At 33.7% G+C, this 23,852-nt stretch overlaps 1 protein-coding gene across 2 annotated transcripts in view; it reads left to right on the top strand.

The window, feature by feature from the left end:
- Positions 1 to 23,852, top strand: part of LOC150102187 (mitogen-activated protein kinase-binding protein 1-like) — a 344,972-nt gene that overhangs the window by 274,031 nt on the left and 47,089 nt on the right. Inside the window, exons 27-28 of one of the 2 annotated variants that reach the window (XM_090398639.1) lie at positions 7,472 to 7,508; positions 14,703 to 14,774. In XM_090398639.1, coding sequence (XP_090254765.1) covers positions 7,472 to 7,508; positions 14,703 to 14,774 — 109 coding nt within the window. Of the gene's footprint in view, positions 1 to 7,471; positions 7,509 to 14,663; positions 14,775 to 23,852 lie in introns of both variants that reach the window. The other variant, XM_090398638.1, reaches the window with a different exon arrangement.

Below are 23,852 nucleotides of genomic sequence, written 5' to 3'. Positions count from 1 at the left end.
GAAAGGGTCATACAGGATTTCAGTAGATGGAATTTTTAATTTTATGGAGGGTGGGTAAAGGCACTGTTGGTACCAGGTTATTTTGTGCCCTAGGCAAAGTTTACAAGTGCGTCCCTTATTTCATAAACTAAAATGTTTCTAATTGACATTAAACAAAATAAAATTGTCTTTCAGGTTAAATTAATAGGGCTTTTTTTATTTTCTTTTTTAATTAATTTGAAAATTCTTTGTTATAATTCATTTACAAAAAAAAAGTTATAAAATACCAAAATTTAATATTGTAAAATGTTAACGTTTTAAAATATTTATCTTAACTGAATTTTAAATAGCGGTAAGTTCAAATTATGTAGGTAAGGAACAAAAAAGAACCAAGAGTTAAATAGTAAAATAGTGTGATGTGTGAGGGATAAGGAAAAAGAATCGATACCTAAATCATATATCACTATTTAATTTTGATATTTTAATAAAGTATGAATAAAGCATTGCTTGAAGTTTTGTGCTCTAGGCGGTTGCCTAGTTTTCCTAAATGGTAGCGCCAGCCCTAGGTAAAGGACATGCCATCTTTTGAAGTTTTGAAGTTGAGAATGAATGCCATCAAGAAGGAATGAGAGCTAGATTTTTCTTTCATAGAGTGGTGCCTGATTTTAATGGATTGCCATTTGATGATGTTGTGCATGCAAGTAGTATGAATGAATTCAAGAACACGTATGACAGCTGGTGTGAGTAGTATGTGGCCTCCCTTGCTAAGTCCCAGGGTCTCTGTCTCTCTTAATAAACACACACACACACACACACACACACATATATATATATATATATATATATATATATATATATATATGCCGGCCTGATTGGCTGAGCGGTTAGCGTATCTGCTCTCCAGCCAAAAGGCTGCGGGTTCGAATCCTGCCATGGGAATGGATGTTTGTGATTGTCTGTGGAAGTACTAGTGGTGGTGGCTGGTAGATGGCATCAGTGTAGTTGGTGGATTGAGTGGTGGAGGCAGAGAGATGTAGAGTAGGTGTCCTTCCTTGATGAGTCCTTGGACTCCCTGGAGGTGTCACGTTATAATACCCCCCCCCCCCATGCATGTTAGACTCGGTGGACTGTCATGACTAAGTAATTTATCTTCTTTGAAACCTAATTAATGCTATGATAGGGTTTTAACTCTAACTAATACTGTATTATGTCTAGTTTGCCAGTCATACAACATGGAGAGAAAATGTTGCCATCTCCATATGAGATCAGCTAACTCACTTTCAATCAAAAAGCTCTTATAAAAATTCTTCATGCCTTAGATGGGATTCAAACCTAGGTCTTTCTCTCATTGAAATCAACTGAGGTATGGAGGCTGTATTTCATTCTAATGTATGTCTGTTGTACAGAGTTTGATTGTAATAATCAAATAAAAAGTTCTGTAAGAGAAATTCTGTTTCTGTTAATGCATTTAACTTTTTGAGTAATATATTTTGGATTAGCACCAAGCATGTTGATATTTGTATATGTTAACCGTTAACCTGATCAAAGTTGTAAGAAACAGCAAGCCAGAATGTTGAAAGAAAATATTCAACCCTCTTTGAATGTTAAAGTGAATATGAATACACATATTCACATTTTAGGGTGGAGTGCCTTTCCAATGTGTTTTGGGGTTTTTAAAGCAGCTTGTTATGTGATATTGAATTATTTTCACAAAATCCTTATGATTAACAGATCATCTTAAACACACAAAAGCTAAAAATATTTACCTAATAAGCAATCAGCTCATGAATGATATCAAATAATTTGCTGGTATGCATGCTTTATTTTTAAAAATGAAAATATCTATGGCTACTGGAATAATGGAAAGAAACAAAGGAACAGGTCAACGTGTACAACAAAAGTACTAAATGAATTTCATTCATCACTACAGCGAATACTGTATTAACAAACTCGCTCAGTGTGCAAACCAAAAGTCACGACCAAAGTTATGGCACAATGGTCCCAGAGAAAATTCACTATAGTAGCTATAGTGAATTTTCCTTGAAAAGGAAAGGATTCACTATAGCAAACTAACCATTGTCACAAACTATTTCATTTAATCTCAGGGTTTGCTCTGTACCATTATGGTGAAAATCATTCACAATATCAAATTATCAAATAAAAAAGCACAAGCTAAAGCTCGTATGTTAATGCTCACAATAACAAATTTCACTCATTATAGTAAACTCATAAAAACCACATGAATAGTTTGCTATAGTGAATTTATTTTGTCTCTAGAACAGCATAAAAATTTGAGTACTGTTAGTTTGGTTATTGTGAGTATGTTTATTAGAGCAGTTTACTATAGCGAGATCATTCAGGTCAACTTTTATTATCACTTTCTGGTATTTGTCCCCTCACAGAGTCTCTCAGATATTATGATAGTTCAAAATAATCAATATAACTGATAACTGCATCAACTTACCTATTTCTTGGGCTTCCTCTGGGCCATAACCAAGCCACTTTTATATCAAGCATTCCCATTCTGTTCAAGTGATCATGCCATCTTAGATTAGCTCTTCTTACACAATAATACTGTGTTCTTTTCTGATATCTTCATTTTTAATATGATTTTGTCATTGATGCAATCTTTATGCTCTCTAAATTTTCTGACAATAACCTTGTCATCCTGAAAAATATTAAATCTCCAGAGGTGCTCTAACCAACACGATAACTAGCTATATTGTACCATCCTAATGCATGTGTGGTTTAAGCCACATAGAGAATTACCACTAAGTCCAAAATTGCAATCCCTCCTTTGTTTGTTATCCATTTAAAGACAGCTGCTAATAAGAACAAGATGCAGAAGTCCTGGTTGTTCTCTACAATCTTTATGGTCCATGCGAAGTTGTGACATGTCTAGTTTCAGTCCTTTAGCAATCTGCTTTTACAGGTTAAAAAAAATCATAGGTTAGTTATTTTGATTGTTAATACAACTTAATTGTAAGGCATAATTAATTGACTACTCATGTAAATTATGTAATGAAATAAGGAATTTAATATAACACACAAAGTGTAGATAGGAATTTAGTATTGATGTAAGTTTTTCATGTAGTACTATCATATCCTGTACACCCATTGAGGGTACATATCAGGAATTTGATAATGATATTTCCTGATGAGTATTTCATCATGAAATATACATTTTTTGAATGATGGTTTCACACATGTAAGAGAAAACTACATATAATTTATTACTCCTGTATATTTTGCTCAATATATCACAAGCTTCTTTCAGGGAGAAGACAGAAAAATTGGTAACATTTAAATGCTGAATACAAGAACAGTCTTACAGCATGTGTATAATATCATGTGTCTCTGTTGCAACTCTCTGGTAGGAGGAAACACTATTAGAGTTCAGAGATGTGGGACTAATGTATAATTAATTAATTTAAAAATAATAAATAAATAAATAAAAATATAAAGTTATCTGCATCAATCTGTTTAGATCTTGGATTTTCTTGGGATCTTATTTCTGCTATTATTATTAATATTATTATTAGTCACTTATCGAGGGAGGGCATCTACTCTGCAGCTCTGCTTCCACCATTCACAATCCACCAATTGACCGCAACTACACCAATGCCATCTACCACCGACTGCCACCACTAGCAGCTATCCTGGCAACAACTTCATATTTTGGTAGTATTTAACACTAAAAGAAAGACAAATACCAAATAATATTCTAAAAGCTATAAGTATATATGAAAATAATCAAATACAAATAAGTTAAAATTATGAACTATCATATCTGAGAGAGATAAACCAAGGAGTCCGACAGGGATGTCCCCCTTTCAGTAACTCTTTTTAATTTTAATATTTATCTAAATGAAATAATAATAAAATGGAATAAAAATTTCTATCAAGGTATTAAACTTTCTCCTACTGTGAACTTAAACACTCTCCTGTTTGCTGATGACCAAATAATAATTACAAATTCTGAAGATAACTTACAGAAAGATATTTTAAATTTAAATGAAATAGCCAAAGATCATGGAATGATAATATCAAGAGAAAAATCAAAAACGATGGCCTTTAAAGAACAAACAGGTGAATTCATTTAACTACCTAGGATGTATGATTACATGTGAAAATAAAAAAGATATAAACCTAAAAATCGCAAAATATTTTTAAAAAAAGGTATAATTAACTCTGTATTAAAAAAAATAATAATAATAAAATAAAATATAATAACAGCTGAAATGAAGTTTATGAGAAAAACTGCAAAATATACTCTATTTGATCACAAAAGAAATGAAGAAATTATGAAAGAATTAAACCAGGAATCAGTTATAGAAAAAAATTAAGAAATAGAAAAAAGAAAGATTACCAAAACAAAAAATTACAAACCATTAGGAAAAAGAAAACTAAGATGTCCTCTAAAGAGATTCTCTAGGCCTAAATCCTTAAAAAACATGACGACGATGACAAAAAAAAATAATTATACACAATTAACAGCAATCACTTCCCAAAACGTAGAAATAGGCCAGTCTGTCGTCTTAAGATTACGGCAGTGGTGCAGGGCATCACATAATTCAAAAATAGGCAATCAGATTTGAATCCACTTTTGAGTTGAAGAATTAAATAAAATAAAACTTTCTCTATTACTTAATGGATACAATGAGACCTTGATACAGAAAATATTTGATAATTAGCATCCCTCTTTGAGAGATTGCAATCTGATGTTTTAAAAGGATCAGCATACCCTATCTTAAAGGAACATCTGAACAAATAGCAATGGCCCTCCATTGATATAATTTTTACACCACCTTCAAACCAGCCTGGAAGTTGTCATTTTTCTTACCACATATCAAAAATACATTATCACTTTTATTCTTGCCTGGTGTTTATCAAATACCTTTTTCTTTGTTACTTTGGACAGACTGGCTGTCCTATTAAAATCAAAGAACATCAAGATTATATAAGATTTTTGAATTCTGAAGGTTCAGGCCTTGCTTCTCATGTCATCGACACTAGATACAGAGTTCATTGGAACCATGCCAAGATGCTACACTACAGTAGATTCAAATTTGATCATCTATTTTTTGAATTATATGAAGCCCTACGCCAGAGTTTCCCGAACTTCTTGCTAAAGTGGAGCTAGCAAGCAGAATTTTTTTGCAGAGCCCCTCACAACTCAATCTTTAAAATAAACATGAAAATAAAGGAAGAAATCAATAAACACTGATCATTTTACAATTTAGTGCTCTGTAAATTTAAAAAAAAATTTAAGTTCATTTTAATGACTATAGTGCAGTAGTTGTTTTGAACTGCAGAGTTTTTCAAAGTCTGGTATGATGGACATAACTTGTAGCATCTTATCATTTTCTGCATTTAGCCTGTTTCTATATTTAGTTTTATTAGCTGCATATAGTTAGAACGTCTTATCACAGAGATATGTTGTTGGAAAACTATATCAAAAACTTCAAATCTTGAATACAGAGTATGGTAAAGTGAATGGGAAAATCAAAAAGCTAAAACCCTATGCCTAAAATCTCTGGCCAATCTCTTGCTATAAAATTTTACATATCATGCTTGATGGAAACCAATGGCAACTACTAACTCAAAAAAAAAAAAAAAATCTACTCTAAAAAATAGCTATAAAACAAACAAATGTCATATTCGATTCATTAATTTAAAAAAAAATAAGTGAATGTTTGTAAACAAGATTTGCAGAGTCCTAGAATTTCAGTTGTGGAGTGACAGCCTCGGTCACCATCCTGACAGCCTCTATTTGGCCTGATCCAGCTTGTTCTTCACCAAGCTTCACTTCCACAATTCTTCTCAACCTTTTCTCAAGTATGCTTGCATAAATCTTACCAGGAACACTCAGTAGAGAAATACCTTTGTAATTCTCACATTCAGTTTTATTTCCCTTTTTATATATGGGTACTATTAGAGCTCTACTCCAATCATCTGGAATTTGTTCCTTTATTCTGAACTATGCAGTGCAGCCAATGTAAGACTTTTATACTTCCATACTTGAGCATTTCTGGTCAAATATCATCTACTCCAACTGCCTTTCCATATTTTAGGCTTTTGATGTCTTTTTCTACTTCAAGTATGGAATTTCTGATTAGGAATACTTCAAGTATTCTTGATTGCATGCCTGTTTAGTGTTTTTTACCAATGCACTGTCACTGCTCATTTCATTTAACAATTTTTCGAAGTAATTACTCCATACATCAAGGATCAAGGATAAACGCATGGATAAGCTTATGTGTTCGTCAGACATGTTGTAATAGATTTAACGGTATTGATATGAACATGAACACAGATGGATAAGAAAATAACTATTTATTAACTTAAAAACTAATATTTCGCTGGTATTATATCCAGCATCTTCAGAGCACACATCACAAAGTTTGTTACAAATGCAAGACAATTGCATTTGTAACAGACTTTGTCTTGCATTTGTAACAAACTTTGTGTTGGATATAATACCAGCGAAATATTAGCTTTTAAGTTAATAAATAATTATTTTCTTATCCATCTGTGTTCATATCAATACCGTTAAATCTATTACAACATCAAGGATATCTTTTTCTTCAATTTTCATGTCACCTTTATAATCTCTAATTCCTTTTACAGCACTGTTTCCTCCATTTCTGAGGTTTTTCAACTGCCTCCAGAATGAGTTTTAGTAAGGAAATACCGTGAGTAGACATATTACTTACAATTATAATAACGGAATTAACTCGCGTAAAATATTCTTTATTAGTAGAATTTTTGCCCGAGTATCAGTATCACAGGCATCATTAGTACAAGTACAAAGGCTAATTAAACAATAACTGACATACTAATAAAGACTATTTTACATGAGTTAATTCCATTATTATAATTATAAGTAGCCTCCAGAATATTTTGTCCGATTCTTGATATTTATTTTCTGTGTTCTTGCCAAAGTCTTTCCATGACTTTTGTTTAGCTAGTTGATTGGAAGCATTGCCTATAAAATTATAGATTTCTCACTTTTTGTAATTAAATATTTTTTTTAATATAGATTGCTGTCTGGGGTGTGTGTGTATATATATATATATATATATATATATATATATATATCATAGTTATAGCTGATATTGAGTACAGTACTATATTCCATTTTGGTTAAATTTCAAATTGCCAGGTTATTTTCATTTGTCCTAAATTCAACTGGATATTAATTTACCATGAGAAGGTGAGGATAAGATATTATCCCATTTGGTTCTTCTCCATATTCCTTATAGACTATGTGAAGGTATCCTACTAATTATCTGGCTTTGACCCTAGGGCATCTGAAATATATTAGGGAAGGGGGGGGGATTACTTATTTGAAGGTAAGGTAACAATTTGTTTCTTTTAGGAAAAAATCAGTATGATTTTAATGTGAATGAGTTATGTCTTAAAATACATATTTTACTTAGATAAGATTATTTAATACTGCTTTACTACATTGTGGTGTTTTTTCCCCTAGTGGAATTACTCCCAGCAAATCACGTCCTTCATCACAGGTATGATTCCTTTAATGCAAATTAATATAATTTTTGAGAAAGTACTTTTATTTCAATTAATTTTTTTAAAATATTAATTTGGAAATGTTAGATGATAATTATGTATTAACTAGTGTCCCTTCATCATAGTTCCAGTACCTTTCATAATGTTTGCATAAGTTATAGGTAAAGTAGGGGGGGGGTCATAGTTTATATATACTTGTATATAATTATTATTAATTATATACTTCCATTATAGTATTCCATTTGTAGTATATATAGTGTACACTGCTTGGAAAGAAGTCAATGGACACCCCAATTGGCAAGGTGCATCGTGCCTTGTAATATGTTGTGTTTGTAGCTTGTATAAATTGGAGGAATTTGATTCTCCCAAGTCAGTGAAACTGTTCGGGTGAAATGGCTGCGAGAAGGGAACTGATGGAGTTTGAAAGAGGCGTTGTGATAGAAATGTTAATATGTTAATGTGATAGAATGCCATGTTGCCGTCCTATCTGTTCATCAAATTGCTGAACGAATTGGGTTAACAATTAGTGATACCATACTGAGATGGAAGCACAGGGAGTCAACTGTAAGTGCTACCCTCAGTGGATGAATGTGACCATAGTGTGCTATGAAGGATATGTACAAAATCATCATTTATCTGCCAACATGTTGAATACAGAGTTCTGGGCATCAACTGGAACATGTATCTGCACAAAACATTTAAACCTAGACTCACAACATGTGTTTCCATGGTAGGACCACAATATTTAAGCCTTGCATTACCCAAACCAACATGTAGCATCATTTTCAGTGGTGCAAAGAGCATGTACAGTGGGATGTGGAAGCTTGGAAAGCTGTTATGCAGAGGGTATCGCACTATACCCTCTACTGAGCAGATGGACAGGTGTGAGTGTGGCAGATGCCTGGTGAATGTGTCTTACCAGAGTGCAAGAGATGTAACCCCAACTATGAAATTTGGAGGTCGCAGTGTGAAAGTATGGTCCTGGTTTTACCTTGGTCCTCTGTTTGTGGTGCCATGAACATTGAACTCTGAGAGGTATCTGAACATTCTGAACAATGTAATGCTTCCTACTTTGTGGTGTTTCTATGGAACTGACTATTTGTCTCTTTCAGCAAAATGATTCACTGTGTCATAAGGCTGCTGCTGTAACTGTGTGGTTTGTGAACATGAATGTCATCACACTTGACTGGCCTCCACAGAGTTCTCATTTCAATCCTATTGAACACTTGTGGAAAGTATACCCTCATAGGATTGCTGCAGTCATTGCAGCAAAAGGAGGTCCGACATCTTATTAAGGTGGGACACCATGGTTATTTGTTTCTCACATTGTGGTGTCTGTTGACCTCTTTCCAATTAGTATATACTATATAGTAATCTGAGGTAACCTGATAATACAGTATTCCTTTGTAATGACAAATGACAAGGAAGAATTAGTACAAATCCTTGACAAACTTAATGAGATCAGTAAGAATAGAGGACTTCAAGCTCAAAACCCTGGGAAGACAAACATTATGGCTCTCAAAGGAAATGCAGACAGCGAACTCCTGAGAAACAAGTGTAGCTTAATGGAGAAAGAATTGAGGAAGTCAGCAAGTTAGAGTACCTGGGATCCATTATTAATGTGGAGAATGGCTAAAACAATAGTCAGAGACTTGTCTAAAATCTGGGGAAATGTATCTATCTGTCTTCACAGGAACAAAGTTGAGGATTCTGGATGTAGCTTTTTCCAGGCAGCAGCTTATGAATGTGAGAATTAGAAACTAAAGAAGTCTGATAGGCAAAGAGTAGCTGCTTTTGAGATGTGGTCTTACAGAAGGCTGTTGAGGATATATACTGAAAGGCAGAGAAAAGTAGATGGGTTCTAGAAAGAGTCAGTTTAACTTTATGACTCCTTAAATATACTAACAGAAGAAAGCATTGAGAGGATGGAAGGAGGACTTTTCTAAACAGTAATAGAAAGTCAAGTGCCTGGAAAAAGAGGAAAGGTTAGACCCTCAATGAGATGGATGAATGGGGTGTCTGAATCTTCAGAAAAGCATACAACAACACCACCTGATGAGGAAGGACTGCTATGGAGTGACCATATGGCATCTGATGTTGTCCACTGAATAGGTAGTGGTGATGATGATGATAGTGTATATAATATCTGGTGTAATAGTGCACATGATTCATTTCTGTTATAGTTTTTACTGATGATATCTGTCAGTAATGCCTATTACAGTAGTGCATTAGAATGAAAGTTTGAAAAATTAATCATATTAAGGATTATCAGTTGATAAGTGTGTTGCTTATAAAGAATTCAAGCTCTTCCTTATAATGAGGCAGAAACTCCATAGAAACTCTAGATATGAAATAATCTGACTCGGGTATTTGTGATGTTAACTAATAATACTAATCTGTTTCAGTGTATCGAATTGACATATATTGCTGTTTTATTAATAATTTAACTTTAAAATTATCATTTTAATCTGCTGATGATATTCCCCCACCCTGTTCCCACCTTACAGTTTTGATAATTAAAATTTCTTCTCATATCTTTTCCTTCTAATTTTTTTTAAAATTCTCTCGAGTGTTTTTTCTTCCATATAACAGCCCTTCATTTTAATTTTGTGTGGAATAAAAAAATATTGTATTTCATTGATTCATTCTGGCCAAATCCTGTACATATTCATCAAGAAATTCTGCTTTCATATTCTGTTCTTGATTTAAACATAGTGGCCTTGGTTGGCTGAATGGTTAGCATATCTGCTCTCCAGCCAAAAGGCTGCAGGTTCGAATCCTACCGTGGGCATGGATGTTTGTAATTGTCTGTGAAAATACTAACGGTGATGGTCAGTGGCAGATACTGTTTGTGCAGATGATGAAAGTATTTGTGGTTTGTTGTACTTGGTGGATGGAGTGGTGGAGACTGAGAGTTGTGGAGTAGGTGCCCTCCCTCGATGAGTCTTTGGACTCCCTGGAGGTGTCATGTAATAATAATAATAATAAAAATATATCAATATTTTGAGGAATATATAATTTATCTGAGTGATAATCTTTTGTTATTTATTAATTTTAAGGTCTTTCTGAACCAAAGGTTTTGGACTATGGCCGAACTTTGCTAATTCAAGCTGAATTTTTATGAATTAAATTTTACCTTTCTAATTATAAGAAACTTTCTTTTCTTCATGATATGTATTTATATGGATCTTCCACTTGCACTTATATTGGTCTTTACTGTATTAGAGCAAGTAAGCCTTCCAGTGAATATAAACCGAATTTTCTGGTGAGTGATGGAACAAATATTCATATGGCTTAATCAAGGGTCTGTCTCATGAATCCTGTTTTCCATGCTCTCCATTTATATTTATAAATAATTAAACCATGCAGGTTTATTACTTATTCTATTATCTATTTCCAAAATTTAGTAATAGTCTTCACCAAAAATTGTGCTATATAGCTGAAATATTTTACTTTTGCTATAAAGTCTCCATTGAAAATGCAGTTCATGGTTTTCAATCCTTACACATTCATTTTTGAAATTATGGATTCTACAACTGTGTTAGAATAACTCTTTTTATTATCCTGACGTTTCGATCTTCATATCAAGATCATCATCTGGAGCATACATAAATATACAAGACAAGCTGCGTTACATTTCAAACTGTAAGCTAGAGAAACAAAGATTTGATCACATGCTTCTTATTGGCATGGCCTCTAGTGGGGGGGAAAAATATTATTATTACATCAAGCTAATTTAATTTTTGGTTACATGAATAAATATTCTTGCTTACAGATGGTTTTCCTTCCAGTAACAGTGATGTCCTATTTCCATTATTACAATTGTTATTTTTGATTAAAAAAAAAAAATTATTTATAAATTACAACATGAATAAACTTCCTTATAGATTTTAACAGTGATGTTCTATTTTTCAGTATTGAAGTTGTTATTATGGATTTAGGATCCTGGATTTTCTAGAGTCCTGTTTATAGTTGTTCTTAGAGAGGAAGGATTCGTAGGATGAATATATGCCTTCCATATGTATGTGATTTTTAGACCATGATTATTGTTTAGATTGGGGTGGTTGATAATGATCTCACAAGCTTCCTTGTGAGATGATCTTGATATGAAGATCGAAACGTTGGGATAATAAAAAGAATTATTCTAACACGGTTGTAGAATCCATATTTTCAAAAATGAATGCTGATCACTGTGTAACACTAAAAGAAAGGATCAGTGCTTATACCTTTTTAAAACCAAATATAAAGCATTTATATTTGTAACAGTTTTGCTGTCTGTTATATGAAAACCATATAACAGACAGCTTTAGATATGGCTATAGATATGAAAACTATATCTATAGCCATATCTAAAGGCTACTGAGATTAAAATAAATAAAATTTCACAAAAATTTACTTCAAATGCTATGCTTGTAATGGACAAATACTTGCATGTCAAAAGTTTAGAACCTGAAGAGAACTATTTATTAAATATACAGTAGATGCACTGTGATGGTTGCCACTATGTTACTTACCTAAAATCTTCATAATGAACTACTGCAAATATGTGCCAACTGTAAAAAATGTTAGATTTTACAATTAAAATAAAAAAATGTAACTCAAAAACTCAAATTCTAAATCAGAAATTTAGAAATTTTTAATTTCTAAACAGTCTTTCAAAGACAAAATAAGCTGCCACCCAAACAAATTTTATGACATTTACTTAGACTTCGAATTAAAGAAATACTGTATTTAAGAATTATTGTACAATATTTCTTTTAATATAGGTTCTAAGAGAACAGTATCAATTTATGCCACCTGTTCATCATTGGGTCTTTTTCCAAATCAGGAAGCTGACATTGACACCAGTCTATCACTTTTCCCTTTCCCTCAGGCTGAGTAATGTTCATCACTTCTATTCTCTTACTCTTTGCAATTAGAGGTGACTAAGCTGACTGACAGAATAAAGCCAGATTGCTCCCTTGAAGCAATGATCAAGCAAAAATTGTCATACTTTGGGCATATTATGCAAGCAAATGACAGTCCTGAGAAGATGATGATGCTTGCTAAAGTTGATGGAAGCAGGAGAAGAGGAAGACCAAGAATTAGATAGGCAGATGGAGTTAAAGAAGCAACTGGAATGTGACTAGAAATTCTGAAAGATATGGCCAGGGATAGATCTAAATGGAGAGTGTATGTTCATAAAATCACCAGGAGTCAAAAACGACTCAATGGAATATAACAAACAAACAAAGCTGACTGACTACTGAAGTTTTCCGGTTATTTTTAATTTTAATGTTACACGTCACGCATATTTAGTTTATAATGAAGATTTCAAGTAAGTGACATCAATATAAATTAATGTAACATTTTGAAATGTAAAAATGGAGTAGGTGCCCTCCCTCGATGAGTCTTTGGACTCCCTGGAGGTGTCATGTAATAATAATAATAATAAAAATACATCAATATTTCGAGGAATATATAATTTATCTGAGTGATAATCTTTTGTTATTTATTAATTTTAAGGTCTTTCTGAACCAAAGGTTTTGGACTATGGCCGAACTTTGCTAATTCAAGCTGAATTTTTATGAATTAAATTAAATTGCGATTTCATTTGTTATGTTTTTCATAATTTCTTTTTTGTTCCTTGTAATGATTTCTTTTATTTTTGGTGTTTCCCTTTGTTACGTTTTTTTGTGATTTTTATTTTATTTTATTTTTTTAATTTCATGTGATTTCTTTTGTTTCATAGGAATGAATTGTTTCGGGGAGTAGAATTTTTACCCTAGATGCACTTTAGCCACTGCGGTTTTCTGGCGTAATGCACCAGAATGGCGTTCTGGCACCTATTTTTTTTAGTTTTTTTTTTTAGTTTTTTTTTTTTTTTTTTTTAATTTTTCAAAAGTAAATTTTGAAATAATGTTCACGCGTACATAACACGTGCCCATGCATGTTACCAGGCAATGGCTGGTAACATGCATGTGCACACCATTAGCATCTATGTTTGTGGGTGTATGGACATGTGATTGACAACATGCGAAAGATTTTTGGTAAAACACTTATTTATCTAAAAAATCTTTATTGAATTGACATAAATTTAACGTCATTATTTTCATATCCTTTTAGCATTTTTTTTTTTTTTTTTTTTTTTTTTTTATATATAGTGTAAAAGCCTGACCCCAGTTTGAAAATGAAAAAGATTTCCAATTACTATTTAATTCATTTATGCGACTCTGTGACAGCAACAGCTGCTTTATATTTCATTTAAATTAAGATTTGAATATTATTTTCTTTAATAAAAAGCTTAACAAGAGTTCCAGCACCTTTTTTTTCAAAAAAAAAAAAGCACTGACTTTAGCAAACCTTACTTTATAACAAAATATGTCACTAATCTCCGGAAATTCACTCTATCAATCACCTACTGTAGCATAGAAGGATTAGGAGCTTTGGCAGAAAAACTCCTAATTTTCTTTTGCCAGGTTAGAAGGAGACGACTTTGCTATGTTTAGTTTAATAACTAGATTAAGAATTCTTTATTGATATTAATATTTTGTATTATCATATGATGCTGAAATTGTGATTATAGCAAGCTATTGGTTAACTGACCCTTGCATGTCACTTCTGATACAACAAATTGCCTTACTAATGTGGTCGAGATAAATACTAGATTACTGTATTTAGGACAAAATGAAGCTAAGTCATTCCATTTCAGGTTGGACATAGCAGAATCAGACTGACACTCTAGCCTATGTGTGAATATGCACCAAATTTTTGTTAGAGCTGCCTTCTTTTCCCTTTGGTTTTATGATTAATACTACATTTTTACTACAAAGCAAATTATCTTTAACTAGCTTTAAGTGCTTGATCGTTAAGTTGCAATGAATTTTTTTATACCTTCCACCTCTTTTTTGTGTTTTTGATAATAGGAACACTGTAATATGGCTTTAAAAGTATTGGAAGAAGTGATGTGCCTTTGTTTAAGTTTATCCACTAGTTAAAAGCTAACGTTTAATTCCAGAGTCAGAATTTATAGTTCATGTGCCATTGATGAACCCATTGCAGTATACCAATCCTTAATCCATTTATTACGATAAGAATAAATTTTTAAAAAATGCATAAGTTTGTGACCTTGAATTTTTAAAAGTTGACATTAAATAATTTCAAAATTTCAGTTAAATGCATTAATAGTTTTCCCCCTCCCCCCTTTGAAGAGTTCAACACCAACAAGGAAAAGAGAAGAATTAAATAAAGCCTTAAGTGAAGCCCGAAGAAAGCTTGAAACAGTAAGTACATTTGAAGTGGGATGTCAGTGAAAATACATTTAAATATATTTTTGATGTTAATAGCAGCAGACTAAGTTTAAAAATAAAGGTGTCAGTTCTGCAATTCATGTTTCTAAAGATTTTTAGGTAAACTGTAGATGCCATATACATAACTATGAATTTTTTTTTATTTATTTGTTCATAAGTATCTTTTACATAAGAATATACTTTTATGAAAACTAAGTTGGTTCTTAGAAATGACACATCATGGATACATTATTCATGTTAGGTGGAGTAAAAAGAATGACAGACAAAGAGAAATCTGTATATGAAAATTAGTAAAAAAAAAAAGACAAAAACAAATCACAGAAATGAATAACTTTGGTGTATGTCATTTATAGGAAGGTGACTAATAGAGAAATTGTTGAACTGTTGAGTTCCATTTTGTGGGTATATCATATAGATGAAAAAATATTTGACACATGATGTCAAAGATAGAGAATAGATTTGGAAAGCATGAAGTGTGCTTGAAATATTAAGGTGTCTGAAAGTTTAATAATTTTGGTACTCCTGTTTTGCTAATAACATTAGCAGAACAGGAGTACCAAAATCTTTCTTAATAAGAGTTTATATTATTATTGTCCAAAGTTGTAAGAAATTATGATTATACCATCACTGAAGAAGCTTTGCAGAGTAGTAGTATGTATGATAGTTGAAGTTTTGGAAGGTTTATTAAGACTGGATTTTGGAATTATTCATGGGAAGGAATATGTATCTGTCAGGGAAACAGATTCATAAGGCATGGAAGTCATTAGCTTCCATGTACAAGTTGTCTAGTCGTTGAAGGTGCTTCATGGATGCAAACTTTGTTTGCTTACACTTGGATAATGGATTAAACAAGAATATATATATATTGTGTTGAATTTTTTCTTGACAATTATTCATAAGATTATTACACTTTTTTTATAATCTTTGTCAAGTAGCTTTATTTTATCCTCCTACATGTTTTGCCAATCCTTTTCTATTGGCATCCTCAGGGAATACAAATTAGTAAGCTAAAATGAAGGTTACAGACTAGGTTATAACTGATAATTCTAATTCATACAAAAAATTGGTATTGTACGTGACAATGTGCGTGTCTCGTTAACGTGATTTATTCGTTATGGTTCATTACGTAATTGTTATGAAAGTTCATTTCTTTGATGTTTAATGATCTGATAAAAGTTTTCCAAATTTCTGGTAAAATTAGACCTTGATTCTTGTTTAGGTTTTCAGTTTTACGGGCGACTGTAGCTGCTTCTTTAAAGGTTCTTGAATGGTAGTTATCTTCTATGTATGACATAAGGCTCTTATCCCACTCAATATGATGGTTAGTAGAGGCAAAGTGGCATGAAAGGCCTGAAATGTCTTGTCTGTTATTTCTGACATATCCTATGTGTTCTTTCTTTCTCGTTTCAAAGCTTCTAGAGGTCTGACCTACGTAACTAATACCACATGAGCAAGGTATATTATATACTCCAGAGTACTTGTAGAATGAGTGAGGATCTTTCGGTGATCTTAAAAATTTCCGAATAGTGTTGATTGGTTTGAATGCCACTCTGATCTTATGCGGTTTTAAAAGGTTAGCTAATTTTTTTGAAAGGTTGCTGACAAAAGGAATCGTAATTGTACTGATGTATTGGACGTCATCACGTTGTTGATGTGGTATATCAGTAAAGAGAATCTTGTTATAGAGTCTTTTTTGGGTAACCATTTAAAGAAAGTTCTCTGGATATTGTGGTTAATTCCGTTAGTAGGTCATCCTTGTCTGTCGTATACTGTATAGCTCTTTTCTTGAGACTATGGATAATGCTAAGTTTCTGAGCTATGTGATGAGCTGAGTTGAAATGGAGGTAACGTCCAGTATTTGTAGATAGGTTGATACTATTATTGGATTGTTTCTTTATTAAAATGTCAAGGAATGGCAGTTTTTTTATCTTTTTCCATTTCTAATGTGAATTTGATGGTATTGTGGAAACTATTGATTTGGTTGAGGTAATTCATTAGTTCTTCTTTCGTATGATCCTAAATGATAAGGATGTCATCTACATATCTGTACCAAATTTTCGGTTTTGGAATGATCTGGGTTAAGATTTTTTTCTCTAGATCTTCCATGAAATTTTTAAGATCACCGAAATATCCTCACCCATTCTACAAGTACTCTGGAGTATATAATATACCTTGTTCATGTGGTATTAGTTACGTAGGTCAGACCTCTAGAAGCTTTGAAACGAGAAAGAAAGAACACATAGGATATGTCAGAAATAACAGACAAGACATTTCAGGCCTTTCATGCCACTTTGCCTCTACTAACCATCATATTGAGTGGGATAAGAGCCTTATGCCATACATAGAAGATAACTACCATTCAAGAACCTTTAAAGAAGCAGCTACAGTCGCCCGTAAAACTGAAAACCTAAACAAGAATCAAGGTCTAATTTTACCAGAAATTTGGAAAACTTTTATCAGATCATTAAACATCAAAGAAATGAACTTTCATAACAATTACGTAATGAACCATAACAAATAAATCACGTTAACGAGACACGCACATTGTCATGCACAATACCAATATTTTGTATGAATTAGAATTATCAGTTATAACCTAGTCTGTAACCTTCATTTTAGCTTACTAGTTTGTATTCCCTGAGGATGCCAATAGAAAAGGATTGACGAAACATGTAGGAGGATAAAATAAAGCTACTTGACAAAGATTATAAAAAAAGTGTAATAGTCTTAAGAATATATATAATTTCTTGGCAAGTTTAATTCAATAATAATAATGTAACAACTATCATATCTCTCTCCTAAACTTATGTGAAACATTTGATAACACAATCAAATGACAAAACTTGCATTTGACAAATGGCAAAAACAGCTGACTCTCAGTTGAGTGTGTTTTTCTTGAATAAGAAGAAAAATAGCAATATGTAGGAAGCTATGAAAAGCCTGCTTAATTGATGTGGTAGAGAGATCTACAAGATGATGTGGAAGAAGTATCATAAGAATAAGGATGAGAGGACTCATGAATTATATAAAAATACAGGCCAGAAAAGTTACGAGTATTGTAAGCAAAGCAAAATCAGAGTATGAAAAGAATGTGGTTATGCAGGATAAGTGGAAGAATGCAGATACACTGGTGTCCAAAAGCTAAGGACGAACTGCATCTTTACCTGTATATGAAAAAAGTTTCATAACTACAGCCAAATGTGGACACAAATTTATTGCCAGCATAATAAGTTATATTACATAAAAAATGTGTTATAAATTTCATACAAATTAAATCACAGTAAGTTCTTGGCAAACAAATAGTTAAAAGAGTTAATGCACATTGCTTATAGAAAATCATGTGGAGAGACATTTCAGTATGGAATATGTCCACCTCAAACTGCAATGCAGCTCTCACAATGTCGTACCATGCTTAGCACCAAGTGATTCAGGAGGTTCTTGAAGCAAATTGATCCACTCCTCCTTCAGAGCAAGGATAAAGCTTTGTTTGTTTTCTGGAGGGGAATTTTGGAAGGAATAGGGAGATGCAGCAATGCATCTCCCTATTGCATCCCAAACATGTTCTATGGGGTTGAGGTCTCGGAGGGTGCTGGCCACTTGATTTGATTAAGATCATCAGTCTCCAGAAGTATCTCCACTTCTAGTGTATGATATGGTGTGCCATTGTCATCCATAAAAATGAATTCTTCATCTGCAACACCAGGGAACATTACAACCTCAATAGAAACCAAGAATTAATTCTAGCTGATATTTGGAAGACCCCTCATAAGATCATTAAGCATGCCAGAGTTAAATTTTGCTGCTAATTACAGAACGTTCTTGCATAACAACAGTTGACATCATACACGCTCCATGCATTTATGTATGCCTTATTCTGTATTTATAAAAAAAAATACAATTGTATTCGGTTCATTCTTTCATGAACAGTTTAAGTTGTTTTGTATCTCTTTTATTCACCCTGAAGAAGCCAAACAGCTAAGTTAGTGAAATGTGTTGGTTTTTCTTATTTAGTATCAATACAATATTACGTTGAAGAACTTCATTGCAATATCCTTCACCAGTCATAGTCCCTTTTTCCAGTACTTGTAGCTTGGTGCATCCATTAGCATAATGCCTCCCCACACCATGACCCCAGCACCGCTGTATCTATCTCTTTCAAGAACATTCTCATAACGTAAGCAGTACCACTTTCACACCAGATCAAGTGCCATCTAGAATCTGAGGTAAAACGACTCATCTGTAAAGAGTACATTAGCCTTTTGTTGTCTTGTTCACCACTGAGAACATGCTTTACCATGAGCTGTGGATAAAGGGATGCAGACTACAGGCCTTTGGGTATATAAGCCTACTTGTTGCAGACATCTTGCCACAGTATGTCGAGATATCCACATATGCCTTGAATGGAGCCAACATGCAAGCTGACCTGCCGTGGCGCTTCAATTATGTTTTGCTGTTATAACCAAAAATCTGTCTTCATACTATGTTGTAGAGCAAGGGCAACCTCTTAGCAAATGTCTGGAACTCATTCCATTGGTTTGAAATGCTGTCCAGAGGCTGGATACAATGCCATGTGAGATTCCAAATTCTTTGGCAGTATGTAATTCTTCAGCCTTCTTCAAGCTTTCCAGTAATTCTTCCCTGCATGAAATCTTCTAGCGATATCTTTGAGACACTGCAAGACATCCAAGTTTGCAACTTTATTTGTTCATGAAAAGAGTTTCCTTCAATGTACTCCACACTAGCTGACTGCCCCCTTTGCACATAATTAGAAAATGTGAATGTGCATACCTGTTTTCTATTGAAATTGTTGCCACAAGCTGATTCATCTGAATTTGTGGTTGTAATCTTCAGAAATAGTGTTTGTCCTTAGGTTTTGGACACCAGTGTAGTAATGCTTATGTGTGAAGCAGATGTAATTGTTCAGATAATGAGCACTCACTTCACTAGCATCTGTCAATGTTGTATACTCTACAATTTTGTTCATCCAATATAGTGGCAGCAGTGTGCTCCACACTACTGCCACTACACAAACATGGATGAGCACTCCACACACACAGTTAGAGGTGCATAGGGGGAGGTAGATTCTAGAGCTGGTGCATAACCTGATAAAAATTTAACAAAAAGGGTAGATGTGATATCAGCACATGTGCTAAAGGAATGTTCAGCTGAACTGGTTAGGCTGTTAACATGATTGTATAATTGAATCTTAGCTGAAAAAAAGATCCCACAGGAATGGGATGAATGTGTTGCTAGTCCCTTTGTAGTGGGAAAAAAGTGATATATCTAACTGACCTGTCAGTATCTCTTGAAATGATGGTGAAGATGTTAGAGAAGTTGGTGAAAACTTTCATACAGCAATGGGTTGATAGATGAACTATGCTTTGCAAGAAATAGAACAGATCATGTCTGAATAATTTGCTCGTATTTTATAATAATGTTACAACTCAGTTGGATAAAAGAAATGGATACCACATGAAGGGCTGTTACGTTAATTATAGGATATGGAATTGAAATATAGTCTTTTGGCTTGGATAAGAGGGTGATGATGAATATCAGAAAGTGGAATATAAGTGGTGGGAGTGTAACAGACTAATTAAGGTAGCTGGTGGCATATCCCAAGAATCATTCTCAGTCCACTGTTGTCCAGTCTCTACCTTAATGATGTTGAGAAGCACCTGACAGGAGGTTCAATTGTTTGTTAATAACGCCAAAATAGTAATGGTAATTAGGGATCTATTGATATACAGTATTATGCAATGATTTAAATAGGCTGGAAGTATGGGCAAATGATTAATGGCTATGAAATCATTGTTAGTAAGTTTAAGTCATCATGCACTTTGACATGATGAGATTTCAAATAGCATTTTATATTATTGGGATTATTCTTGGAAAAACTGAAAAGGCTAAGGATCTTGGATAGAAAGTTTAAGTTCAGAGGTCACTCAGAAGATAATTTTGATGCTGAAAATTGTAGTACAAAATTTATTCATATAACGAATGACATTGACAAAACGAATGACTTCATAAATTTCTATAAATTCAGTAATTCATTGCATACTGTTTATGCACTAACTTACTCTATTGTATCAATAACAAAATATTTCTCTTGATGTAATATTGAAGAATGTAGAAATTGTTTCCACTTAAGTCTTTACCTTTTGGTGAGTGGAGTTATATTGCACTTTTACATTTCACTTGCTATTGTAGTGCTTTTTTGATGAATAAGCAGCAAGCTTTTTATTTAAAAAAAAAAAAAAAAAAAAAAAAAAACCTCTGCCCTACCAAAAATGCTTATTACTAGTTCAAGAGTTATTTTATTTATCGTGTGGGTACTGAGCTGATTTTATTAAAATTAAAAAAAAAACTTAAAGAGCAGAATATATAAAATATGAATAAACCATTACATAAAGTAAGTCATTATTTGTATTATAAATTTATGTCCAAATTCATCAGCCACTTAACTGCCTTTGATGATATGCTCACTAGGTCTGATGGGATGCCAAGTAAGGCTCGTAAGCTGCATTCATACATAATGTGAGTCAGAACTGATGCTTCACGGTTGCAAGCTAGAGTCAAATTGATGCTCCAGGAGTGTAAGCACTCCTGCCTTGTTTAGTTCTAAGATGGTTAAGTGTTCACCAGGAGTGACGAGGGAGATCAAAGCCAGATGATGTTGAGCTAGTTGGATCCTTTATAACTTCTTTGTCGAACAGGGTTGACATATTGTTCCACTCTTCTTTCCAAGCATTGGCAATATTAAATCCCTTGCTGATCAGCTATTCTGCAGTTTTCAAGTAGAGATGTCGAGATCTAAGTCTGTCACATCCTGCCGCTTCCAAATCAGTGTGGATTGGGAGTTGGAGATTGTTCATAATTTTTGTATATTCTCTTTGAAGGAAGTGCTTCCTGTATAGGTGTGATAGTACAATATTGCTCAAAAGTGGGAGCTAGTGTAGTGGGGTTGGTTTGATTGTTCCTGCCACAGTTCTCATGCTGGTGTTGTGTTGGGTATTGACCTTAGTGTGTGTGTACGTGTGCGCACGCTGTTCAGCCACATAGGTGCACAATATTTGGCAGGGACATGACCAAACAGAGCACCTGTGCATGGGCTCTCCATGGTATTCTGGTAAATTTCTGAATGATGTTGCAGGATGCCAGTTTAGCAGCAAGTGTTGTGAGATGCTGATGCAATGTCAGAGTCCTGTCCAGTGTGATCTCCAGATATTTAAGCATTGGGTTGTACTTTAGTATTTGACCGTTCATCTCAATTTTGAGTTTCTCATGGGCCTTTATGACAGATGTGAAAACTAAACACCTTTGTTTTGTTTAGGTTTGGCCGTAATCTCCAGTTCCTAAAATAAGTACTTAGCATAGCTAGAAGTATTGTTAATATATCCTTCGTTACTTTTAGTCATTGATTGTGAGTTGCTATTGCCAGGTTGTCTATTACCTCCAGGTTGTTCCTGGAGACAGTAGAGGGCAAATCACTAATGTACACATTGAAGAGCAGTGAGGCTAGAACAGTCTTGGGATAGACCATTGTTTAATCTTTATGACTGGCTTACAGCATCGTTTGTGAAAACCCGGAAGGTGTGAGTGATGAGGCATTTGATAAGAAAATAGCACAACTTTTTTGCATGGTATTATACAAAGCAACTTAAGGAGCATGCCCTGCCTTCATATAGTGTTGTATTTAGCTGTGAATTCTGTAAATGCTATAAATGTTTTCAAGCATTTTTGAAAGCCTGCTTCTGTATGTATTGTCTACACAGTTCCTTGTCTAAACATTTTTCAGTTACTGGACTTATATGGTTACAAACAAACAAGTCTTTCTAAGATCTTATAGAAGATGCTAAGCAATGATATTGGGTGGTAATTTTTAGGCTTGTCCTCACTCTTGCCAGGCATCAATAAGGCTATTATCTTAGAATGTTTAAATACATTTGGTAGTTTACTACTAGCAATGGTATTTGAATAGAAATGGCAGAGCCATTCTCTAGCTACTTGCCCCATATTCTTAGCAAATTCTGGAAACATGCCATATGAACCAGCAGCTTTTCTACTCCTATTAACTTGAATTGCTTTATCAGTTTTGGTGAAAGGGTGAGAAAATTCTGACTGCATGGCTTCATGCTTTGCTTGATCCAGTTCCATTTTAACTATAGTTTTCTTGACTGCAGACATTCTGGAGAGATTAATTTTATGTATTTGATTAGGGTGTATTTGGCTTTTTTTGGTGTTCAGAGTTGAAGCACCTAGTTTTCATAGTAGTGTCCAGGCTCTACAGCTGGAGTGTCTGAAGTCTATGTCCTGTATGGTTGACTGCCATCTTTCAATTCTTGTTGTGTTCAGGCTTTCAAGAAGTTCCCCAGCAATGTCTTGCGAGTGGTTGGTTTGAAATTTTTCATACTCTCTTCATGTATCTGTGTTCCAACAGGAAATATATTCCTATTTGTATCCTTTTATGATATAATGTCAAACTGCAGAAAAGACTACTCCCGCAAATCTTGCATAGTTGTTCAGCAGGGCTTTAATGAACTGTACAATTTTATTGAGTATCCTCTCAAAGATGCTCCAATTTGCCTTGCAATAGTTCCATCTTGGGATGGGCATTGACCATGTTAGTGGGATTTTCAGGCCTACCTAGAGGATGATTGAGTAGTGTTGCATTTTGACAATATTAGGGAGTAATTGTGATGAGGCAGTTGATAAGAAAATAGCTGGAGGTATACTGAATATAGGGATTGTCACCAGTTTGCTGTCAGTAGTCACAAAGCATAAATCAAGTTTGGTGTCAGTATTCCACGTAATCCACCATTCAGAGTGAAAGGTGCCTAGTTTGGCATCAAAAGCAAGTTGCAGATTATTAATACCTGCCTAATATACCAGGGCCCACTGTATAGCGTGTGATGACTATTAAAATCACCCACATATATTGCAGAGTGGTTGTATAAGGGTATTAAGACTCCAGGGGAGAAGGATAGTTATTGTTGATATACCGTGAATTTGTTCTAGTTTGTGTGAGAGAGGTATTATCCCTGCCATAGTGTA

The sequence above is a fragment of the Typopeltis vanoorti genome, chromosome 10, assembly GCF_054136105.1.
Source record: "Typopeltis vanoorti isolate ZY-2024b chromosome 10, IOZ_Tvanoo_1.0, whole genome shotgun sequence".
NCBI lineage: Eukaryota > Metazoa > Arthropoda > Arachnida > Uropygi > Thelyphonidae > Typopeltis > Typopeltis vanoorti.
The sequence above is the reverse complement of the archived record's forward strand: the minus strand, read 5'-3'. Positions and strand labels throughout refer to the sequence as shown.